Raw genomic sequence first — 24571 nt, forward strand, 5'->3', positions numbered from 1 at the left:
TATATATAATTAAAAATAAAATGACATTTGATCTCCCTATGGAGATTGTAATAGATTACTTGAAGTCCCTCATGTAATGGAGCACCATGATTAAGCCTTCAATCCAAATACATACTCCATATGCATATAGCAACCACACACATGCACTCATGCATGTGTGTATATATGCATGCTTGTATATATATGTATACACACACAGACACACACATTTTTTTTTTTGTGACATCCATTTGTCATTAGATTACAAAGAACATTCCCAAAGAAAGGGACAACCAACTACAAACATCACATGTCATCATATGACAAGAAGACAAGATAACCTAGATCCCACGTATGTAAACAATCATAAGATGGATGTCGTAGAGATGCTCGAAAGCACTGATATTTCACCAGAGAGGGATCACCAAAGATTCAATGATTGTAATGCCCAATAAAAAATTAGATCATAGCCTTGCCTCACAAGATGAAGACCAAGCCACCAGAAATTCTTATCGAAGGAAGCACTGGGGAAACGAGCCTAAAGACGTTGCTGAGACTCTTGGCAATACCAAAATAGACGAGGCATAGACTCTCGTATAAACAAACATCATCAACAAGTGATGAGCAATATGACGATGAGTTAAGATATGTCCAAAGGGAAGAACCCCAAGCAAAACATGCCATAAAATGAACTTTGTCGAAGAGTGAATTTGGAAGCCCAAATGTGCTGCAATCTTTTCCACCACCACCAAGAGGTGTGTATCATAGACCAAATGTGATTGGCATAAAGTGGAACCCAAGGGGGATGCATCAAAATCTTATATAAAGATGCAACCATGAACGGTAGTGCACAGCAAACATGATCAAGAAACCAGTCTTTGAGGTGGTCAAGTGAAACCGGCCTTCGATAAATAAAAGGGCAGTTATCTTCTTCTACTCAGTCATAAACTTCATAAATGGCCACAATGCAAGCTTCAGTCACTTCAATCACTTAGCACAATTTAGAAACAAGCTTCAACAACAACAAAGGTGAGGCTAGAATGCCCCTGCTCAATGAAAATAGTACATAGTGCACCCATTGGCCCCAAATGCCTTGGCACCCCTTATGCTATTTATTTAATGCTTTTGAATGGAAATGCTTTACAACAAGGGTTCAACCCCGCACTATTCCTCTCTTGCAAATCCTCTACTTGTCTTCAAGGCATCCAATCCAAGTGCACCACTAGAATTCCCACTGGCAAGGCATACTCAGGCATTCACTTCTGATATGACACAACTTAGAGGCATTCAAGCATCCAAACCATTGGAAAACTGAGCTCAAGGTAGTGTCAAGGCTACCACATGCATCCATGTTGTCCTTAGGCCTTTCACAAGGTCACCCTTGCCTCTGGGTGCTTGCTAGAACTTGTAGGAGTCCTGAAAGGACAGCAAACAACATGCATGCACTGCAAAAAGCTGCAAAGCAAGAAAGAACAAGGAAAAACAGAACCTAGAACCAGCTCCCGCTGTCTATGGCAGAGGGGCGAGCTCCTTCCTCGCACCTATCCTCTATCCAGGCTCCCTGCAAGGTACAAGTGTCTTCTAGCAATCAGGAGAAGAGAGAAATGAAGGTAGAGAGCGGAGGGTAAACAAGAAAGAGCTGTAAAGGAAAGATGGTTCACAGATCTATCCCAAAATGTTGCCTCGAGATCTGTGCTTGAGTCCTCCTAAGAGAGGGTGCCAAAAGTAGCAGAGAGAAAGTTCCTCCTACAACCTGCACTGGTCCAAAACAGCTCCAAAACAATTCTAGAAACCACCACGCAACTAGAAACATGTGCACAAAGGTCCAACATAGCAAAAGACGACCCCGGGCACTTGCTAGAGGTAGCTGAACACGTCTGTACCGATTCCGTATGAACGTCGATACAGTCCATACGAAAATTTTCAAAAAGTTCAAAAATGACTTTTGGCACTTCCTAGAAGTGCATACTAGCCTTGGAACAGTCAAAACAAACTTAAAACGGCTTAAAACGGCTTAAAACAGGCTTGAAATAGCTCAAACAGCTCAAAAACTGCACAACAACAATTGAAAACGTCCAACACCTCTGGGAGAGTGAGGGGAGAGAGATGGAACGTGGGGGAAGGGCATGCATACACATGCATGACAAATGGCACCTCCTCCTTACCATTTGCCCCTTCATTAAAGTCCTAACCCCCATACCAAGGACAACATTGGTTGTCCTTGGGCCCAACTTTTAGACCCCTCTTTTAAAGCCTTGCCTTGCCCCTAGGACCTAGTGGTGCACCTAGACTTTGCCCTTAGGAACTTCTAGGAAGTGTGCACTTCCTCTAGCCAGTCCCTCACGGCCAAACCATTACAACACTTAACCATGGTTAGCCTCAAGTTAAGTGTAGGTTGAGTTATGATGATACTTTACATCACATTTCACGTCCTCATGACATATCCTCCTTTTAAAATAGCAAACTACCTAGGTTGCTGCTGAAAAAGTACAAATAGGCAGAAATAGCCCATACCAGAATATACATCATCTGTAAGATACAACCTACAATGATAATATGGGCTAGCAGAGCTGGAGAGTCCATCCACACATCAACGCATCCTCTATGTCGAGTGTCATGAACACCCATCATGGAGACCTCACAGCAGAAATACTATCAGCAAGTAGCATCTCGGGTGAGACAATCGGTGCCACCAAGCGATCTCCAGATATATGAGCAGTCTGAATCAAGGAAGGGGAGGTGTTGCCCTCCTCTTGAACACCAGGCAATGCTCCAGATCTCTGCTCTGCTGAACCTGTGGGAGCCTATACCAGAGTTGGCGCAAGCTGAAACACGTCAAGATAGAGCTGCAAAATCTGAGGTGAGTCTACCAGGTCACCCTCCTCCATCCACCTCGCATCCAGTGCAGGATAATTCCTGAGCTTCACCAGGTAGTGATGGGAAACTCTACCTTTCACTTTTCTTTCCATATGTGCCAAAATCTATTCTAGAACCAAGATTTCATCCAACTCTTCCACCTCAAGCTAATCCTCATGCAGCAGATCAGCAGGCACATCACCCTAGAAAGGCTTCAATAAACTCACATGAAAGGCATTGTGTATGGTCCAAGTGGAAGGTAGCTTCAGCCAGTAAGCTACATCATTAATGCGTTCAAAAACCTGAAAAGGACCATAATACCGCATCTTCACTTTGTGTACACTTTCGTCTTGCCTTTCATCTGCCTAAATCATGCTTTTTGTAAATGCAGTAACACCCACTCGCCCTCTTTCAAGAGTAACTCACGGTGATGCTTATCGGCTGCCCGTTTGTGCTTCTCTTGGCTTTTCTGGAGGGTTGTTTTGACCTTCTGGTAAGCAACATCCAAACTTTCCACAAATCTTTCTACTTCAAAAATCTTATCTTTCATATGCAGAATGGGAGGTACCTTCCATTCTCCTGCCACAATTTCAACGGGGACTTTCCCTGTGGATGAATGTACAGTGTTGTTGTATGCGAACTCAACAAGTGGCAAAATTGCTCCCATTTCGATTGTTGATCCAAAACATAGCATTTGAGAAGATCAAGGGCAGTGGAATTGGCTTCTTCGGACTGCCCATCAGATTCAGGATGGAAAGAGGATGAGAAATTCAACGTGGTACCCATATTCTCAAAGATACCTCTCCAGAAAAAACTTGTCATCTGCGGCTCTCTATCACTGACAATTGATTGAGGCATCTCGTGATGTTTAAACACATGAGACATAAAGAATCTCACCATCTAGTCTATTGTCATTTTCTTTCTGACGGGGATGAAGTAGGCCTGCTTGCTAAATCTACAAATAATGGTCCATATCCCATCATTTCCAGATGGTGTACAAGGAAGATCAAAGATAAAATCCATGGCAATGCTCTGCCAAGGTCGATCAGGAATAGGTAGAGACTGCAGAAGTCCAGCCGGCTTCAGCCTGTCATATTTCACCTTTTGGCAGGTGATACATGTCCTGACATATGCCTCGATATCTTTCCTCAATGATGACCAAAAGAAATAGTGCTCCACAGCTTTGATGGTGGCATCAATGCCTCTGTGTCCTCCATAGGGTGGAGCATGACTCTCTATCAACACTTTGGGCCTCAACTGTTTCATGACACACAATCTGCCATGCATCATCAGAAATCCGTCTTTGAGAGTATAGTGCTCATGCCTCTATCCATCAACCAATTGGTCATAAATCTGTGAAAAATCAGCATCATTGGCATATTGATCCTTCATGGCATCAAGCTCATCATGATATGCAATGATCATTGCTGAAACTTGTGGCTTAACAGACACTGCATCTGGAGTGGGCTTGCGTGAGAGTGCATCTGCAACAACATTCTTCTTCCCAGGCACATGCACAATCTGAAAATGAAACATAGAAAGAAAATTTTCCCACCTCATATGCTTCTCAGACAACTTTCTTTGAGTGAGAAAGTACTGCAGTGATTGATGATCGGTCTGAACATGAAAATCAGCACCCAAAAGATAATGCTTCTAGGTCAAAAGAGTATGGATGACAGCCAACATCTCTTTCTCATAGATGCCAAAATTCATTTCAAGATGCTAGAGCACTCTACTCTCGTATGCCACGACTCTTCCATCCTGCATAAGTACCCCTCCTACGATGTTCCCACATGCATCTGCTTGGACAATGAAGGGTTCGCGAAGATCTGGCAAAATAATCACAAGATCTGAGCTAAGTCGCTCCTTTAGCAGGTCAAAAGCTGCAATTTCTTTGGGACCCCATCTGAAAGTGACCCCTTTCTTCTGTAAGGCATGTAAAGGAGATGCAATCTCTACAAAATACCGAATGAACCTCCTGTAGTACGAGCACAAGCCCAGAAAGCTACGTACTTCATGGATGTTCTTCAGGTGTGGCCAATTCCTGATGGCCTCTACCTTGGCAGGGTCCATCCTAACTCCATCCTTGGAAACAATGTGCCCAAGAAAATGGATCCCATGCATGAAGAATTCACTTTTCTTGGCATTGACAAGCAACTTATGCATCCGTAGCTCCTCGAGAACAATTGCCAAGTGCTTCCTATGTTTAGCCTCATCCTAAGAGAACACGATGATGTCATCAAAGAAAGTGCCAACAAAGGCTCGGTGCTCTCTAAAAATCATGTCCATCATTTTGTTGAAGGTGGCAGGTGCATTGGTTAACCTAAATGGCATGACAAGAAACTCGTACAGACCAAATGTGGTACGAAATGCTGTTTTGTGAACATCCTCTGGCTGAATATTCTGATCTGGTGATAACCACTCTTCAGGTCAATGCGGCTGAACATTCTAGACCCCTGTAACCTATCCAAAATATCATCTATCCAAGGTATAGGGAATCTGTTCTTAATGGTAATCTTATTGAGGGCTCTATAGTCAATGCACATCCGCTAGGATCCATCGTTCTTCTGGACCAAGAGCATGGGTGAGTAGTAAGGTGAAGAGCTGGACTGAATCAGCCCCTTCTCCAACAGGTCCTTGACCTGGCTCATAATTTCCTCTTGCAGGGCTGCACTGATCCTGTAAGGAGGTCGGTTAGGAGGACTACTACCAGGGATTATATCTATCATGTGGTCTTCTGGCCTTTCAGGGGGCAACTCCTGTGGAAGTGAGTTAAAAAAACAGTCCCTCAACTGAAAAAGAAAATTTGTCCGCTGTTTTTCCAGCTTAGAATAATGAGACTCTTCTTCTACTAACTTCTTTTCAGATGCAAACACTAAGTACGCTAGAAGATGCTTTTTCATTACGTTGCCAATGGCAGAAGCAGATACAACAAGGATGGATTCTCCCTTCAATTTAACATCCAAAACGTGGGCCTTGCCACGGTGAGTGATTGTGATTATTTTATTCTTTGTATCCAAAACAGCCCCAACACGAAAGTGCCAAGGTATCCCGAGTAACCACATCAACGGCATAATATAGAACTCTTATGTGTCCACGTAGCTCTGAATATGCATCTGCAGCTTGCCTATCACCAGAGTAACTGACTAGCTGAGTCAAGCCATATCTGCATCACACAAAGGACCCATCTCTTCTACCCTTATTCCTAACTTTCCAGCCAGCTCTGGAGAGATGAAATTGGCCTTGGCTCCCAGATCGAAAAACATCAGAGCTGTCTGGTCTCTTATCTTGCCGCATGCCCACCATAACTCTGTAGCATCTGTATTCTGAACAGCCCCAATCGAGTCTGGCAAAAGACCAGCAATGGGCTTGGGCTTTTTATTCTTTTGATCAATCCTCTTTTCCTCCTTGTGCTCACCCTACTCAGAAGGAGGGAACTTCCGCTTCTTATGTGGGCATTCAAAAGCCCTGTGGCCTTCCTCCTTGCAAATATAACACTTGTTGGCATCATAGAGAATTTGCTCTTCCTCATCAGACATGCAAGTCGGTACTCGCGTCTGTCCTCTAACAAACTTTGCCTTCATGGGCTGCGAAAACTTTCTGAACTTATTAGGGGATTCCGTCTTGCTGCCCTTTGACCTTGATGTCTCTTGTGAGCTTCCTTTGAACCCAGAAACTTTCCCTTGCATGAGTGCATAAGCTGTAGTGGCATTCTCAACCAACTGAGACATATTGGAAACCCTTGTCTTTGTGCAATAGTCCCGAATCTCCTTTGGCAACCCGCAGCAAATTTTTTCAATTTGCTCGAACAACGGTACATGTCTGTTCACTGGCAGTAGGACTTCCCAAAACTTCTTATTATAGTCGTCCAAATTTTTGCAATTTGCAGCATCCAACTTGTACCAGGAGGTCATGATATCCACCTCAAAAGTGGTAGTGAGCCATGCTGCTGAGAAGACCTGCTTGAATTTGACCCAAGTGGTAGGTGCTCTGCCTTGCAAGAGGAGATTGGTCCACCATTGGAGCGCATTGCCCTTCAAAAAGGTGGCTGCCTTTCGGACTTTGGAGGATTCTGTAAAGTGTCCACCTGAGTAGGCAGCATCAAATTGTTGCACGAATGTCAAAGCCTTCAATCTATCTTGCATCCCATTGAAAGTCTCAAACTTGACAGTTGCCCCTCTCTCCTTGTAATCTTTCAATTTGCCTTTAGGGGTGAGATTGTCATAAACGGGGAGCTATAAAAACGGTGGGGGCATCACTGCTCCCGCATTCTAAGCCATTCCAACCATACCCATGGTGGGGTTTGGCATTCCAAGTCCCACTCCCTACATCTGTTGCGTATTCCAAGTATTGCCCATTGTCCCAGGCATTCCTTTCTGCATTCCAAGCTGCATCCCAATGTTTGAGTACATCATATTGGCATTTGCAGGGGGCATTCCACCCATCATAGGTTGCTGGAAATTCAGCATTCCCAACTGCGTGCTATCCATAAAGCTACCTGGCATTCCGGATGCCTCTGCAGACGGTGCCACCATTGCATGAAAAACAGATCCCCCTCCGAAATATCCTAGATGCATCATGGACTGAGGAAGGGCTTGCTGTCCCTGATTGACTAAATGAAAGTTATTGGCATTACCCGCTACAAGGGTGATCGAGGGCATCTCTGACAACTGTCCACCAAAAAAAACATGCTAAGAGTCTTCTTATGCTTCTTATGTTTCTTCTGAGATGACTTTTTGCTTCCAAGGGAAGCAACCATAGGGGGAGGAGCTTGCATAAGCTCCGTGACAGCATGTTGCAACTGCGACAAGGCTTCTGCTACACTTTGCATTCATAGCTGAAAAAGTGCATTGGGATCAAGCTCCTCTACCTCATCTACCTCATCCTGTGAGTCCTCCGTGGTATGCTCAGGAGAGACTAGATGTGCCCCACTGTCCTGCTGGTCATCACCCCTGCTGGTATTATGCTCCTCTTTAAAGCTCTATGATGCTCTGTCTTCGTCCTGCCCCTCTTGCTCTGAAATGGCCAATGATCTCTCACGGTGTGACATGCTTGCTAAGATTAATGGCTATAGCAACAATTGCACTGAAGGTGTCCCCAACACTACCAGGGCTCTGTAGGAAGATGGTGACAATCTCAACAATGGAACCACTGAAACCGGCCTTCGATAAACAAAAGGATAGTGATCTTCATAAACTTCATAAATGGCCATAATGCAAGCTTCAGGCACTTCAATCACTTAGCACAACTTAGAAACAAGCTTTAACAACAAAGGTGAGGCTAGAATGCCCCTGCTCAATGAAAATAGTACACAGTGCACCCACTGGCCCCAAATGCCTTGGCGCCTCTTACGCTATATATTCAATGCTTCTGAATGGAAATGCTTTACAACAAGGGTTCAACCCTGCACTGTTCCTCTCTTGCAAATCCTCTACTTGTCTTCAAGGCATCTAATCTAAGTGCACCACTAGAATTCCCACTGGCAAGACATACTCAAGTATTCACTTCTGATTTGACACAACTTAAAGGCATTCAGGCATCCAAACCACTAGCAAACTAAGCTCAAGGCAGCCTCAAGGCTACCACATGCATCCACACTATCCTTAGGCCTTTCACAAGATCACCCTTGCCTCTAAGTACTTGCTAGAACTTGTAAGAGTCCTGAAGGACTGTAAACAATACGCATGCACTGCCAAAAGCTGCAAAGCAAGAAAGAACAAGGAAAAACAAAACCTGGAACCAACTCTCACTGTTTGTGATGAAGGAACGAGCTCCTTCCTCGCACATATCCTCTATCCAGGCTCCCCGCAAGGTACAGGTGTCTTCCAACAATCAAGAGAAGAGAGAAATAAAGGTAGAGAGCGGAGGGTGAACAAGAAAGAGCTGTAGAGGAAAGATGGTTCACAGCCTTGAAATGATTACCTCAAGATCTGTGCCTGAGTCCTCCTAAGAGAGGGTACCAAAAGCAACAGGGAAAGTTTCTCTTGTAGCCTGCACTGGTCCAAAACAACTCCAGAAGCCACCACGCAACCAGAAACATGTGCACAAAGGTCCAACACAGCAAAAGACAACCCCAAACACCTGCTGGAGGCAACTAAACACGTCTATACAGATTCCGTATGGACGTCTGGACAATCCATACGAAAATTTTCAAAAAGTTCAAAAATGACTTCTGGCACGTCTTAGAAGTGCGTACTAGCCTTGGAACAGTCAAAACAAACCTAAAACGACTTAAAGCGACTGAAAACAGACTTGAAACAGCTCAAATAGCTCAAAAACTACAAAAGAATAACTGAAAACGTCCAACACCTCTGGGAGAGTGAGGGGGAGAGATGGAACGTAGGGGAAGGACATGCATACACATGCATGACAAATGGCACCTCCTCCTTGCCATTTGCCCCTTCATTAAAGTCCTAACCCCCATACCAAGGACAACGTTGATTGTCCTTGGGCCCAACTTTTAGACCCCTCTTTTAAAGCCTTTGCCTTGCCCCTAGGACCTAGTGGTGCACCTAGACTTTGCCCTTAGGAACTTCTAGGAAGTGTGCACTTTCTTTAGCCAGTCCCTCACGGCCAAACGATTACAACACTTAACCATGGTTAACCCCAAGTTAAGTGTAGGTTGAGTTATGAAGATACTTTACATCACTTTTCACGTTCTCATGACATCAAGGATCTCAAGACGAGGTACTGGCTGAAAATCGTGGAGCACGTGTGACAATTAAGACTACATAGGCCTATAATGTTGTCCCAAAGCATACTATTTGACAACTGCAGGAAAGAGATGACCACGCCAATTGCATCAAGCACATCATCCACATGGCCGATACCTTTGGCCGAAAGAAATAAGAGCGACGAGGTTCCTGTTAAACCAAGGAGGTGCGAATGCCTTTGACTAGTGAAGACTCTCAACTGACCAAAGAAAAAGTCCCATTAAGTGGGTTGTCATTCACACACTTTTTTTGGGGGGGGTAAAAGAAACTTTGTATTAAGAAAGCACTTATATTCATAGCTGTCCCAGAGTGGGACAGCTACTACTCATAACTAAAAACAGCAATAAAAGACTTCCAACTGGGCCTGAGGAAGATCTCTGGAGGAATGAGCATCCTATTGAGATCAAAGCAGAAAAGCTCAAAAATACACACATTTGTATGCCTACGTATATAATATATACAAACACATGCATGTTTAACCTGTAAAATTAGCATATCAATCATGAGAATTGCCCCTCCCATTTTGGATGCCTGTGGTAAACACAACATTATCTTCATCAATTGCTGGAATTGACACGTGTTCCATCTCTTCACACAAGCATTCATCTCATTTACATCTATATCACATTTCCAATACCATTCTTATCGTATTCATTAGTAGTCTATATGTCCCACAAAACTAAACCTGCCCCATTCATAGAATTTTTTGATCACCATCTCAGCTGGTGAAGAACCTCTCAAAACTTAACATGCTGGAGTGCCCACAGCATGCCTCAATCTTAGCACTGTGGAGTGCAAGGCTCGAGAACTTCCCTGGCCAGTTGTATTGGAAACTCCTTGTGACTCGGGACTTACACCCACAATAGCCAATGACAAAGCTGGAGATAGCTATCACCTTGAAACCAACCTCTTTAGACAATGAAGATTGATGTTAGCTACAAAACATTATCTGTAACTTTTATTCCATGTTTACACTCTTATAAAATGAAATGTATTTCAGAAGATAAATAGATGAAGGAAATCCCCTGGGCCAACCAGTATTTCAATCTTCTCTGATTATGGGTTAGATGTGCGAAGGACTCAAAGGCAGGGGAAAACCTGCTAAATTTTGCACTGGCTTCAAGAAATATAATGGACAATGCTACAAATCATTCATATAAACCTCATCTCAGCCCTCACAGATGCTTAAAAGATTTCACAGAATAGACTGGAGATTGTACTCTCATTTAAGCCTACAAGCACAATGCAGGAACGGGGTTCCAGAGTCAACCAATCTGGCACATATGAGAACCAATGAACACAATTGAGAAAGTATCGAGCTTCAAGTTTTGAAGAGCACAACACAATGACCATCATAATTTCAACTCACATGGGCATTTTTGAACCACAGTAGATGTGGCAACTCGTCATGTGATATGAGTAATGAGCTGGTACCACTAAATTATTCACCTCCCTTCAGGTACAATTTCAAACGACTTCTCATGCAGCAAAGTTGTGCAGTGTTTTGTCGTTAGAAGTAGCTGTATGCAAATGTTGATGTTTCAGTTGCTGTCCAATGCATGTTGACTCCCAATTTGCCCTACTTCTCTGCCCGTCAGCTTGTGATTGTGCTGCTACCATCCCTTGCAATGTCTGGAGAAATCTTACAATCCAATTGAGGGAAATTGAATGCTCTCACCATTTCCGTACACACCTTTAACACTGATGGGCAAGGTCAAAGGAAACATCATTTTGTTCCTTCAAACGGTCATTCCAGTTTGGAGGGAACAACTTTTCCACTGCCCTAGTAAGTTCACTTGGATAACGCTCTGCTCTGCTTAGAAACTTCTCCCACTTTACAGCAGTGTCAAGATTGACACATATGCCTTGTGCACCCATTTCTTCACATACGCTGAGAATGTATGAACAAACAGTATCACGAGCATGCACAGCTCTTGAAAGTAAGGAGGTCATCAAGCAGTGATAGACAGCAAAGTCTGGCTTTAGTCCTGCTGCTTTCATTTCTTCAAAACAAGCAAATGCCTTTTCCGGATATGATGCTGAGGCCCAGCCATCTACTAGAGTAGTGTAAGTCCATATGTTCGGTTTCACTCCTGCCCTTATCATCTCTCGCATAGTATCCATAGCTTTCTGCACAATCTCAAAAAGTCAACAATACATCATATTCGCAAAAAAATACTACTGAATAATATTAACATTTACCAAAATAGATGCCTGTATGAGATTGCTAGAAAAATGTGCATGGAGCATGTAGGTGGAATCTTACAACTAGGGGTATGGGTCTGCATGTGAGAAAAATTACACAAGCCCTGATAAATTTCCCAAGACGAGACATTTAAAAAAAGCAACAATTTTCAAGCTTGCCTGAGAATAGAGAGGAAAAACAATCATGTTCAAACATCACGTCATCTTTATATACATCTCCCTAATCACTATACCTACACTACCACAGCATATATCACAAGTAGTATTTTAAAACTGCCCATCTGTACTCTCTTTCAAACAGCAGACAATAAAGCTTCACCTAAGGAACAATATGATTATGTGAATAAATAAAGGAAGATAAAGTTATCCTACATCCAGCACCACCAAGGCAATTAGTAGGAGAATTGAATCAGAGAATTGATTTTCTTCGAATGACATCCAAGATGCACACAACTAAGAGCATCATAACATGCAGCTGAAGTTAACCCATGCTAGGGGGAAAAAACCAAGCTTTAGATTGGCAACTTCAAGGGGGTGATGGAAAATAGAGTGAGCTTTCTTCATACTTCATTCACACACTGTCCCTTGCTACACTTTATGGCTTTTTAAATCTCCTACATATTAGATTAAATATATGGCCTCAAAGAAAGAAAATTCCAGCTCTTCATGATTCAGTACATATGTTATTGGGCAACCCTGGTCGCACCACACTGATAAATATCTTCTTTTAAATGGAAGACGTAGGAATGCAAGCTGACAACAGACAAAAATTTACTCCATAATTTTCTATACGGTGATAGGCAAAAAATTGTAGAAGACTTTTGTGCACTGCATGTATATAGGGGGTAGACACTTAGATGCACATAGCTCGTGTAGCTGGGGGCTTTTGGATGTAGGGGTTGCTCTTTTGCAAGAAATTATGGACTGATCTAAATATTCCAAATTATGAAAATATGTTTTGCAGGGACTTCTATGGGAGATGATGAGTCGCAGTGTGGGTGCACCAGGTCTCCAGAGCGTCATGGTATCCAATGTGACGTGGTGTTATTTTTGGAGGACATGTGTCTATCATTGTCTTCCATTGTCATGTGATTGTGTAGTCATATGTGGGCATTCATGTATTAATTGCCCTACATAAAGTTTGTGAGTGGGGGTGGTGCCTAAGGTATAAAGTGAGGTTTAATTGTCTTGGCTTTTGAGAAGGGAATGGAAAGACTGCATGGCTCGAAATCTGGAAATGAAGTATAACATGCCTGTTGCATGCATGGTGGCTATGTGACTCTGAATCTCCATGGCGAGTTGGCGATGGCACGTGGGATTGCATTTGTTGGAGAATTCTAGAAAATAGATCGATCGTGCGCTAGAGAAAATGGGCTGGAAATTGGTATCTTTGAGTAGTCGCATGAGCATCGACGGCGGATGAAGGCAACCATTTCCGTATGGTTTTTTGGCTGAGCGCTGAAGGTCACGATTTGGCTTGTACGCTGCTTCCCAGGCTCACGGAGAGTTGGTGTGGGTTGATGGATTTACATGAAGCATGAATGGACATCGACACAAAAGTACCAGCAGCCACATGACGTCACCTTGCGCTGAGCATCAATACCTTCTAGCTTCTTGTGTGTGGCATTGCTTCTACTAGCCACAAGTGACCCACCTCCATCTGATGTGTGTAGGGAATCCTATCGAGTGCCTAGAGAAATATATTCATCAAGTATATCATGAGCATGTGTAAGGACACGAACTCTAGGCACTCCCATCTCCCTCTAGAATGGCTGCAGCACCTAAAGAGGAAGGGGACGTCGAAAGCTGAGTGATATCAAGGACCTGTCCAAAGGTTCTCTAGTAGTATTAGGAGCTTGATATAGACTTTGGGATATCAAGGACCAGTCCAAAGTTCTCTAGTAGTATCAGGAGCCTGATATAGACTTTGGGAAGCCTTGGAAACCGGAGGGTGGGAATGATTGCTTCCTCGAGAACTAGATCATAGTGGAGGAAAAAAGGATATAGATGCATTCTTGCCTCCATAAATCGGAAAAGGGCCAACAGCGAGGATGAGTGTAGCAAACGTTAAGGGCATCAAAGTCCAACTCGAAGAAACCCCTAAAAGAGTATGTATCTAAGGTCAAGCACTTGATTGAAGGAAGCAATGAGAGGTACCAATCTCTGACCTCGCTCCTCAAAGAATGAGAGCCAAATATTATGTCAATCAATGTGTGCCCATGCTTTGAAGCAAACTCATTCTAGAGAATTCTGAGCTCAAGAATTCTGAGCTCATCTTCCAATCTTTCCGGTAGTAGCAAAGGAAGGAAATCACCCAATGCCATTATGCTGATCAAAGGTGGAAAAGCCAATCAAATCTGAGCTGAAACAATCCAACTCCTGTTTTGGTGAGTAGTAAGCAAGGTGAAAGAGAGGGACAGAAAGAGGGTGGGCTGAGGGTTTTTGTGTTTTGTGTGTGTGTGTGTGTGTGTGTGTCCATGCGCGCGCACAAAAAAAGTGTGTCTGAGCGGAGAGAGCGTGTGTGTGTGTGTGGTAACGACGTGAGAGAGCTGAGAGGAGCGTCTCGTCCTGATCCCCCTATGGCCTTTTTGTCCGTACGTTTCGTACGTTCCGTACGTCTGTACGTCCGTACGGTCACCATCCCTGCGCAGATCTGCGTGCAGGCCCGTACTGTCTCCCTGCTCTCTGTCTTTTTTCGTACAACGCAGAAACAGCCTAGCCTTTCCGTACAGATTTCGTCAGCCTCTCCGTACAGCCTAGTCTCCTTGTCAGCTTCCGTACAGCCCAGCCCTTCGTCAGCTTCCGTACGCCCAGCCTCTACCGTACCAATTTCGTTCAGTTTCTCCTCGTCTTCGTCAGTTTCTCTATACAGCCCAGCCTACGTACAAATTTCCTTTGGTATTTCTGTGCAATCCATCATCGTCCGTACAGACTTCTCCGTACAACCCCGTTGGTGGTCCGTACAGCATAAACTGCTCAATCCCTTTCGTACTTCATCCTCGAGCTCCTTTTCCTACCAAGTCATGGCAGAGTATTCATATGAAAAAACATTTCAAAAGGAGCGTTCGGCTCCCTGCAAGAAACAAAAGCAGGTTGAGGGTCAACATGACCCGATGCATGACACGATTGAGGCTCAACTAGTATATGATGTAATGCATGAAGGATTTGCAGATACGAGAAAAGAGTGGAAAGACTCGGTTCCTTCAGTTGGCCTCATGGTTGAGGTCGATGAAATTGTGGATCCAGTCAGAGAGTATGCCAAGAATGCAGTCATATTATTCTTTCCAGGCCGGATGCCACCTGCTGCAGAAATAGGCAATTGGCTGACACACACATTGGCTGGCTCTTTTGTTCGTAAAGTACATTATGCAGCCAGGGGCTTTTTTGAGGTTATCATGGTGGATGAAATCCACAGACAAATGCTTTTGGAACATTCACCTCTCTTTTTTGGGCAGCAAATGGTGCATGTCTTGCCATGGTCTCCCACAAGGGACTTTCAGGCTTTAATCCGACACAGATGCCCAGTCTGGGTTGAAGTTGTTGATTTTTACCAATGCATGGCCTCACTTTTGCCTAAAATTGCAGCCTCTTTAGGTAAAGTGATCTGCCCACCACGGCCAAATGGTAATTCAAACAGATTTTGCATTCTCTGGGATACTGATAATCCCACACCGGACTCTTACTCAGTCACAGTGAATAATGTGAACATGGGGAGTGCATATTATAAACTCAAATGGGGTTTATAATGCATCATGTCACCTTGCCAGTCCACATGCCCACTAAAGATGCTCCTACTCAAGTTGCCAACAAAAATAAAAGCAGTAGACAGCATTCTGGGAGTCAGGATAAAGGCAAAGATTCAGTAGCTACCAATGCGAATCTTACTTTACATTCACCTCCTGCTACTCAATCCTTGTCCAAAGGAAAGCAACCTTCAACTGATGGCTGGCAGAGCCCAAGAAAGGTTATTTATGCTCGAAGAATTCCACCCCCCCACACTTGGAATGGTGCCTCTTCTAGCGGAAACACCCCAGAGAGATCAATACAGGAATTGGAATTACATGGGCTGCAGTAACAGCCAGCAGAACACTCTTCCCTGAAGAAGAGGTTGCTGCTTTGCTGTCCACTTCTCAGGTGACTACTTCTTCTTAGGGGCGAGGCCTCGACCCTGAGATAGAAATGCAAGGCTGACCTCATACATTTTGCTGCTGTACATAGTTGTTACATTACTATAAATATCTGTATATATGACTGCTCACATCACCTCTTTTACACTCAATGTCCAGGGCATGTGTGACAGTAGGAAATGGAAATCTGTGTGGCTGTACATCAACAAATTTCAGCCTGACATAGTAGCATTACAAGAGCACAACCAACATATTTATGCAGGCAAGACAGGACACTACTATGGGTATGACATTTTCTATGCTGGGGAGCACTCTTTCTCAGGGGTTGTCCTTCTGATCAAACATGAGCTTCAACCAGTCATTTGCATTAAATAACAACAAACGCAGATGGCTTGTTCTCCAATGCATTATAAGAGGAGAGGTGTTTGAATTTGCTTCAGTTTATGCACCTCAGTCATACAGAGATAGAACTGTAATTTGGGATGCTATGCAACAATACCCGTGGAGATCTCATGCCTACATATGTGGGGATTTCAATAATGCTCCACAACAAGGAGACAACACTTCTAGCCACGATCATATGTTATCTCCTAAAAGGCATGCCTGGTCTCAACTACTTTTGCATTTGGATCTAGTTGACCTCTGGAAGGAATTGCAGCCTCTGTCACCGGGCTACACTTTTCAACATAATGCTCTTTCCGCTTATAAGGCACGACTGGATCGTTGGTATAGTGTTGCTCCACAACAAAATGGGGATTTCGCATTCTTTACTCCAAAAAATACTCGGGCTGATCTGTCCGTGATCATGCATGCTCTTTCTACATATGGATTGGCTGCTGGCCTTCGAGTAAATTTTCAAAAATCAAAATTATTGCCTTTACATGCACAGGACTGGCACAACCTTTTGTGGCCTGGGGAAATTGTCCCTGCTTCTCAATTCATTCGACATCTTGGTTATCCTTTAGGCTGAGGACTCACCCGTTCACAACAAACTGATTGGGTGCTAGTAAAGTTGAGGGCAAAACTTGAATATTGGAAGCTTGCAACTTGGCCATTACATGTTCGTCTGCGAATTACACAATCCATTTTGATAGCATACATACAATTTTATCTGCCTCTTACTATGTTCACTAAGGCAGATTTGGTTTCGTTTATGTCAGCTATCATGGAAATTTTCTGGCGTTCAAAACATGGCAAGAAAAGTCTCAGATTACTCTCCATGCATCGTCTCTGTTCTCCACAGATGCACGGGGGTCTGAACATTCTCAATATTCAAATGCATTTACTTGCTCACAGGGGAAAAATGATGATGCAGTTTCTACAAGGAGATCAGCCTTGGGCTTTTATGATTCGCTCTCTCTTATTACATCTTCATACATCTGCTTTTGGGAATTGGCAGCCTACTCAATGGGAATTTTTATTTGGTTCTATCCAAGGCAAGATCAGAGGATGCCCTTTTGTCTCTTCTCTGCTTCTTGATTGGAAACACATTCTTTCCCACTTGGAATGGAAAGGCAGGGACTCTCTCTCGGGCAACTCTTTGAGGGAAGAGAATCTCTTTTGGTCTAAGGTATTCCACCCACCTTTGGCCATACAAGAACCCCGAAGTTCATATTTTCTCTCCTTCAAAGGCATTTCATCTGTGGCGGATGTACTTCAAGATGATGGCATAATTCTATCTTTTTCGTTGGCTGCTCGCAAATATGGCTTGGGAGCTCATTATCGTCCTTTATGGCATAAAATTTCAGCAATGCTCCAACCGTACTTGCCGGTACCTCATTTAGAAATTCAGCATCGGCTTGAGGATTGGATTTTATGCTCTCCTTCCTCATATGTCCGTCCTTTGAAGCTTTCACATATCACAGTGTCATCATTGTATAGAGTGTTATTACCTCCACCTTGGATTTCCAACAGAGCAAATATTGTTTGGCATATGGATCGTCCAATGAAGTGGTGGAGAAAAAGGCTGCGTCTCCTTTGGCATTACAAAGTCCCTCTTCGACAACAGCTTTTCCTATGGCGAGTTCTCCTTGGCATTTTTCCATCTGGATAGTTACTCGCACACAGACATATTGCTTCAGCTGTTTGTCACAGATGCTCGCACTCTACTGAATCAGTGCTCCACATCTTTTGGTCCTATCCAAATACTTCTGATCTCATTGCTCTCATCAGACAGAGGCTTCGACAGCGATTTCCTACTGTTACTTTTGGCAGATTTTTCTGGTTGTTTGGATTTCATCCCCAGAGACAGGGTTTTGATTTATTTTTTGTATGGGTGCGATATTGGACCCTATGGACTTTATGGATGGATAGAAATCATAGCGTCTTTGGTAATCCACTATTTTCATCCTTCCTTTTTTTCAAACGATCTCTGCAACAATCATTCTACGATTGTTTTCAGACTCGTTTGATTGATCAGGATGTGTATACAGCCTACACTGAGATCTTTTCTTGAGTAGTAGCTACTTCGCTTTTTGAAGCAGCTATGAATGTAATTATTCTATAGAAATAAAGATTTCTTCTCACAAAAAAAAAAAGTGTATCCATGCACGCGCACCCCCACCAGAGAGAGAGAAAGAAAGAAAGAAAGTTTATTAAAGTCTTCGGGAGACCGTGAAGGTCTATGAGACTAAAGATAACTGATACAATGAGCATAACGCTGGCAGTCTCAAAACCGGCCAGCCAACCGTTTCTACAAGAAAGAGGTTATGAAGGACGGTGTGTCTAGTCCTGATACAAAAAATATGTGTCTACCTCCAAATGATACAAAAAAGAAAGGAGGGGGCACCAAAAATGGGGCAGAGGGAGGAGATACAATATATATGTGCAGGTGGTGATCGTCAGAGACCAATCATAGAGGGGCCGTCAAATGGGAGGCCAGAAAAAACCCTGCGATAAATGATTGACCTCTGACGTCACGCGGCCTAGTCGAGCTCGGTTGTCGGGAGCGGCGGGTGGCCCTGTGGATGAGGGCAACGGTAACCCGGTGGGGCGGGCAGAGAGCAGAGACAAGATGTCATGGACCCGGATGTGTGAGTCTGTCTGCTGGCGCAGCTGTCGTGGCTCTGGCTCTCGCTCACGTCCGCGTCGTCGGCTAGACTGAGGAGAGGTATCCTGTGACTGAAAGAAATCAATGATGGGCCACTGGGTGTCCTCACGCTGTGTGTGCTGCGCGTGTCGCCGTGCTCAGAGAGAGGTATCTCGGTGGCGAGTCATCTCATGTAAGAAAGCGGCTAGGCATCGCTGATCCGAGAACTGCAGCATGTGTGGGAAGGGGCCGAATCCGTCGCGGAAGAGGCAGTGGTACCGACCTCGAATGGCATAATAGATAGGACATCTGAAAGCAAAGTGCCCCTCTGACTCAATCTCCTGCAAATCGCAAAGTGGGCAAAGGCGACCCTCTCGTGGGATACCCTCTGCGCGTCCGCTCTCGATCCGTAATCGGTGTGACGAAACCCTAAACTGACAGAGGGAGATCCGGAGCGCATGTGGTAGGTAGATGAAGCTGTGTGTAACCCGGAGGTGTGATGAAGCCCTCCTGTGAGATCTGGAGGCAGTGTCAGCGGTAGAAGTCGAGCTTCACAGGAAGCTCGGAGTGAAGAAACCATGTCCGCCAGGTGTGGAGCTGGAGCAAATCCGCTCGAATGAACCGGTTGACCTCCTGGTCGATGGGGGATAGGGGAGATGGTGGAGCGTCGAGGCTGTATTGAAAAGGAGGCAACCGGTCTAAGTCGAGGCCCAGTCGGGTGAACCAACTGGAGAGAGAGAAGAAGGGGGGGAGGGGGGGCAACATGGGGAGGGAAGGCAAGGAGGACCCAAGGATTCTTATCTTTATTTCTATTCCATGTAGTTTCAAGCTAGTTATTTTTCAACCGGACTTGCATCTGATTTACTTCTTCCTAGCTAATTGATTAACTTCATATTGCTGCAGAAAACAAGGGAGGAAAGCAAGCATTGAAGCCGAAGTACCTCCATATTCCCAGCTTTGCAGCATGCATTGATAAATGAAGTATACGTCCGAACATCTGGTGAGATGCCTTCTTTTTGCATCTGCTTTATCACATCACCGGCTTCCCACATGTCACCTCTTTGAGCCCACCTGAGTTCCACAGCCAGTAGAAGCAGATAAATAATCAATCAATGTTAAGCCCTTAGCACAGACTAACTGAGCTCATCCAATCTACGGGTTGAGTTTATGCTCATGAAATGGACCATTTCAAATGACTAATATTTGAGAGAAAAGGCTGCATCATTCTGCATGTATATATAAGCTGTAGTTTTAGAAAGGAAGACCATGCCACGTAGGACTTCCATATACAAATACAATTACTCTGCACATGCATGTAGTATGTTTACTCAATCTGAATGAAAAATGCTTGAAATTGCATGCAGTATGGTAACCAAGCAGCTGATTATTTTGCTTCATTAATTGTTCAACAGTTTAAAGCAGGGAAACTGCAGGAGATGTTCTGCCATGGTTGATAGTGTACATGCGTTGCATTGAAATCTGTCACTCCGTTTGCATAACTATGCATGGTGTGCACCGCATCCACGTATATTTAAGATCAGAATGAGCCATGCCAACGTTTGGATGGTCTTTATTGTTCAAGCGCCACTAGGGCATACACACATACATATATACATGCAACACTTGATGATTTTTTGCTATAGCAAGACTGGAGCGTGCGCGCACGCACACACACATGCTAATTCTGATTTTCAGCCATCTTCGATTTACGCACAAGTAACTGCCCTCAAAAATTCAAGTGAATTCTGACTGTACTCGCAAACAACCAGATAGTCCCAAAAGAGTGGATAGCGATTCGGAGGAGAAATGCACTCAGTCAATCACCGAAGAAGGGACCAGTCTGAACTGAGCAGCAAACATATAAAAAAGGCATATCAGAAGAAGCCTCTTCAAAATAGCTACAAAACAGGTGGAAATAGACCACCACAGAGGCCACCTGGTGCAGCGTGTTCAGAAACAGGTGCAGCTGCTCCAAAGCATCTTTAAAAAGTGATAACCAGTTCAAAACAGCTGGCGGCTAGGATGAAGCCCTAAAAACAGCTGTGAACACCCTATCATAACTCGTGGCTGCTTCAAAACACCTGCGCGCGAGTGTGTGTGTGTGTACATACATGCATACATATTTTTATGTGTGTGTGTGTGTGTGTGTGACACAGAGAGAGAAACTCGAAATGGATCCAAAGCATAAAAGGTTCTTGGTGGTCCCTTTAAAATTCTGAAAGCTTCAGGTGTCTCAAACCTCAGATCTTATCAATCATTCCTGATTCAGTTGTCCAGCATTTTGCAAACACTTTACAAAAATGTTTCTAAACCCTATATATCACGTGCATTCAAGGCCTATTGTAGACCCCCTTATCTATCAATTCATCATGAATAAAACACACCCTTTCTCTTTTCAATCTGTGAATACTCTTTTGTATGTGAAAAACTTGTAAAAAGAAGGGGACTTTATGTGAAAACTTATAAAAAGGGGATTTAAAAACTCCTTTTGTTGAACCCAGGTCCTATGTTTACATAAGTATGAGTGCCCCGCCCCCTCCCCCCCTTTTCCTCCCGGAGCCTTTGGTCATCTTCATCTTTTATAGACCTCACTGTAGAGCTTCTTTCCCTCTAAAATGTGCTTAGAAAGCTTCTGGTTCCATCATTCAAAGCTCTAGTTATCCTCTTTTAAGTGATTATGTCTTTATGAGGTTCCTCCTTTGTATTTAGAGATTTTGTAAGGTTTTGAAAGAAGACTGTCTTTGTTTTTTTTTATAGAGAGAAGAGATTTAAGTGTGCATGGACAAACAATCCGCTACCATCTTTCACAATCAAAATACTTGGCGAAGCTTTGATTGCTCCTTTTCTAGATTGGCCCCAAAAGCAAATGACTTGTTCATCCGGGTCGTCTGCTAGCTACATCTGATCATGGTTTGTGGCTCAAAGCTATGCTATAGGGCAATTATGTGTATGGATGCTACATAGTTGACTGTGGCTTCTATGAGGTTATATGTAGTGAACCACAATACAAGCACATGCTACTTGAAAAATCTCACATCTTCTTTGGTGGTCGATTTTGTTGCATGGAAATCGGGAGAGAGCAAAGAAAGAGCACGTAGCGGGAGTCCATACAACAACAAATGGAAGGTGCAAGGACAACGTACCGAAGCTGTACAAGCAGTACGGCTGTGTCTGTATGAACAATATGACGTGTTGTACAACAATCGTACTTACAAAAGGGAAGGCCAAATGGCCATATGGGACACTGAGGTAGGGCCGAAATCAATCTCCTGACAAGGAGGGTTGCAACAAGAGGGGTCTGAACATTGTTTGGAGGTACCACAAGAGCTAGTGGAAGACTTCACTAACCTGCTATCTCCTCACACCACCACACGTGCACGTGCACGCACGCACACATATATGTATGTGTATGTATATGTGTATGTATGTATGTATGTATGTGTCTGTGTGCGTATACGTATACACACGCACTCTCTCTTTTTTAGTAAAAGAAACTTTTCATTAAGACGAATGCACATTCATAGCTATGCGACAGCTACTACTCAAGGCTAAAACCACTGATAGAAAACTTCCAACTGAGCCAAAGGAATCTTACCAAGAAAATGTGCATCTTGGAGAGATCGAAGCAAGGATGAACGAAAGAAGCGAGAAGACATCTACATAACAATATGCATACACTCGAATGTTACGAGCATTATAGATAGACTACAAAGCCCAAAAATGACACCAGGAAAAGAAGTGAGTAAAGTTTGGTCTAGAGGCGTATCGACCAAACAACCACAACTGTCTGCCAAAAGTAATTCCAGGAAAAAGAGCATAAAGATCTGCCCTCAACCTGGGGAAAAAAAAAACTCGAGCAGTAGGACAGGTCCAAAAGAGATGTAGCACAATCTCCAACAGATGTGAACAAGTAGGGAAGACTGAGGAAGCAATATGCCGAGCAGCCAATAATGAACCAAACCAATAAGGCCCCTACCAAACAGCGCCATAAAAAGACCTGTTGTTTGAGAGGAAGCTTGCTATTCCAAATGCAACGAAGACATGTCTTCAACAAGCAAGAGGCTTGTGAAGATGCCAAAAGAAATTCCCATGTTGTTAAAGCCACGGCTATGGAAGCAAGAGTTGATAAGCTTTCTCAGCAGAGAGGTCAGCAAATGAAAAGGAAGAATAGCCCACAGAATCCTGATAAGAGTTCCAATCTAACAACAGAAGTGTACGGGGGGGAACAAGCTGAAACGGTTGTAGCACATTGTGACCAAAAAATGTGTTTCGGGTGTTTGAAACGCGTAGAAATGTTTCTTCTAGAAACATTTGCCAAAACGTGTTTGCATTGGGCGAAACGCCCTGGTACAGAATCCGTGCAACGCAAAATTTGAGGTTCTCCTTTTTCTTCATTTGTGCCACCAAATCACTGCTCCAACTCCATTCTTGCCGGCACATCACTTTCTACACTCTCTATTCTAGCCTCCCTTGCTAAACCCACTATTTTTCCTTGCTATACCCTCTAGCCTAGCTAGTATGACCTTATTATAGTCTCTCAAACCTCTCCATTTCTCTAGCCTCTCCATTTCTCTTCTTGCCTGCTCTATCCTCTCTAACCCTTGCTCCTTCATCCAATACCGTGCGGGATGTATAGCAGGATACCATTTTTAAAAAGAGAGATGGCACATATGGCACAAGGAGGTTAGTATGCAAGTTTTGTGGTGAGACATTGAGGAGATTTGCTGCCCCTCGAGCTCGAGCGCATTTTTTATGGGAGGGAGACCAAAAGGAGACCAAGGTAAAAATCCTTGCCATGCCATTCGAGAGGGGTGTTTTCTCGCCACATGGAGATACCTCTAGCAAAGTTGTTGAGATTCGACACTTCCTCCATTCAAGCTAATGTGTTGATTGAGCAACAGAAATTGGGCATAAAGGAAACCATCACTATCACATAATCTCAATCACCAGATACCCGGGATGTGGAGGGTTCAGGTATGCCACACTCACAGTAGGAGGGGGACAGACATGCTCTTTCTGCATCTACATCACAGATGCATGGGGGTGTCTCTAATGAGCCTCTACATGGCACCACTCCATCGACATCCATGTCAACTGGGCTGTCCGCTTTGCCATTAGCTGCTCCATGGCCTCCTGCCAATAGGACACGTGGTCCAACAACTGTCACTCTAAGAGTTACTCCTATACGGGCTGCTTGGGCACCTCGCCCGAAGCAAGAGGTTGAAATTTCAGAGGAGCAATTTTTCTGTGCTTGCAAATTTCCCTTTAATGTTGCAAGGACTCATACCTACAAAAAGTTTTACCATGTACTTGTAGCTGGTGATAGAGCTGGAGCATCATCCCTTACACCTACTAGTTCTGAGACTCTCCACACTACACGTTTAAAGAAGCAGGTGGGATTAATTCAAAAAGACATGGAGGGACTCAAGGAAGCCTAGAGTCGGTATGGATGTACCATAGTCTCCGTTGATGGAGTGACACAAAGAGGAGACATGATTAATATCTTGGTCTCTTGTTGTGTGGGAAGCATCTTCCTGAGGGTGGTTGATGCTTCACATGCCAGCCTTCACATCACCAAAGTGTGGATATGGGATCATATTGAGGCTACTATCGAGGAAGTTGGTAAAGACAATGTGGTGAAAGTCATCAACAACAATGGCTCC

General features: G+C 43.9%; 1 protein-coding gene across 1 annotated transcript in view; it reads right to left on the reverse strand.

The window, feature by feature from the left end:
* Positions 1 to 10581: 10581 nt before the first annotated feature.
* Positions 10582 to 24571, reverse strand: part of LOC147882013 (pentatricopeptide (PPR) repeat-containing protein) — a 71392-nt gene continuing 57402 nt past the window's right edge. The window contains exons 9-10 of the mRNA XM_087401930.1: positions 19850 to 19979; positions 10582 to 11678 (exon numbers count right to left, since the gene is read on the reverse strand). Of these exons, the coding sequence (XP_087258056.1) occupies positions 11244 to 11678; positions 19850 to 19979 (565 nt within the window). The 3' untranslated portion in view covers positions 10582 to 11243. The remainder of the gene's footprint in view (positions 11679 to 19849; positions 19980 to 24571) is intronic.

This window comes from Dipteris shenzhenensis, chromosome 30 (genome assembly GCF_047967505.1).
Source record: "Dipteris shenzhenensis isolate YYH24624 ecotype China chromosome 30, Dip_SZ_1.0, whole genome shotgun sequence".
NCBI classification, from domain to species: domain Eukaryota; kingdom Viridiplantae; phylum Streptophyta; class Polypodiopsida; order Gleicheniales; family Dipteridaceae; genus Dipteris; species Dipteris shenzhenensis.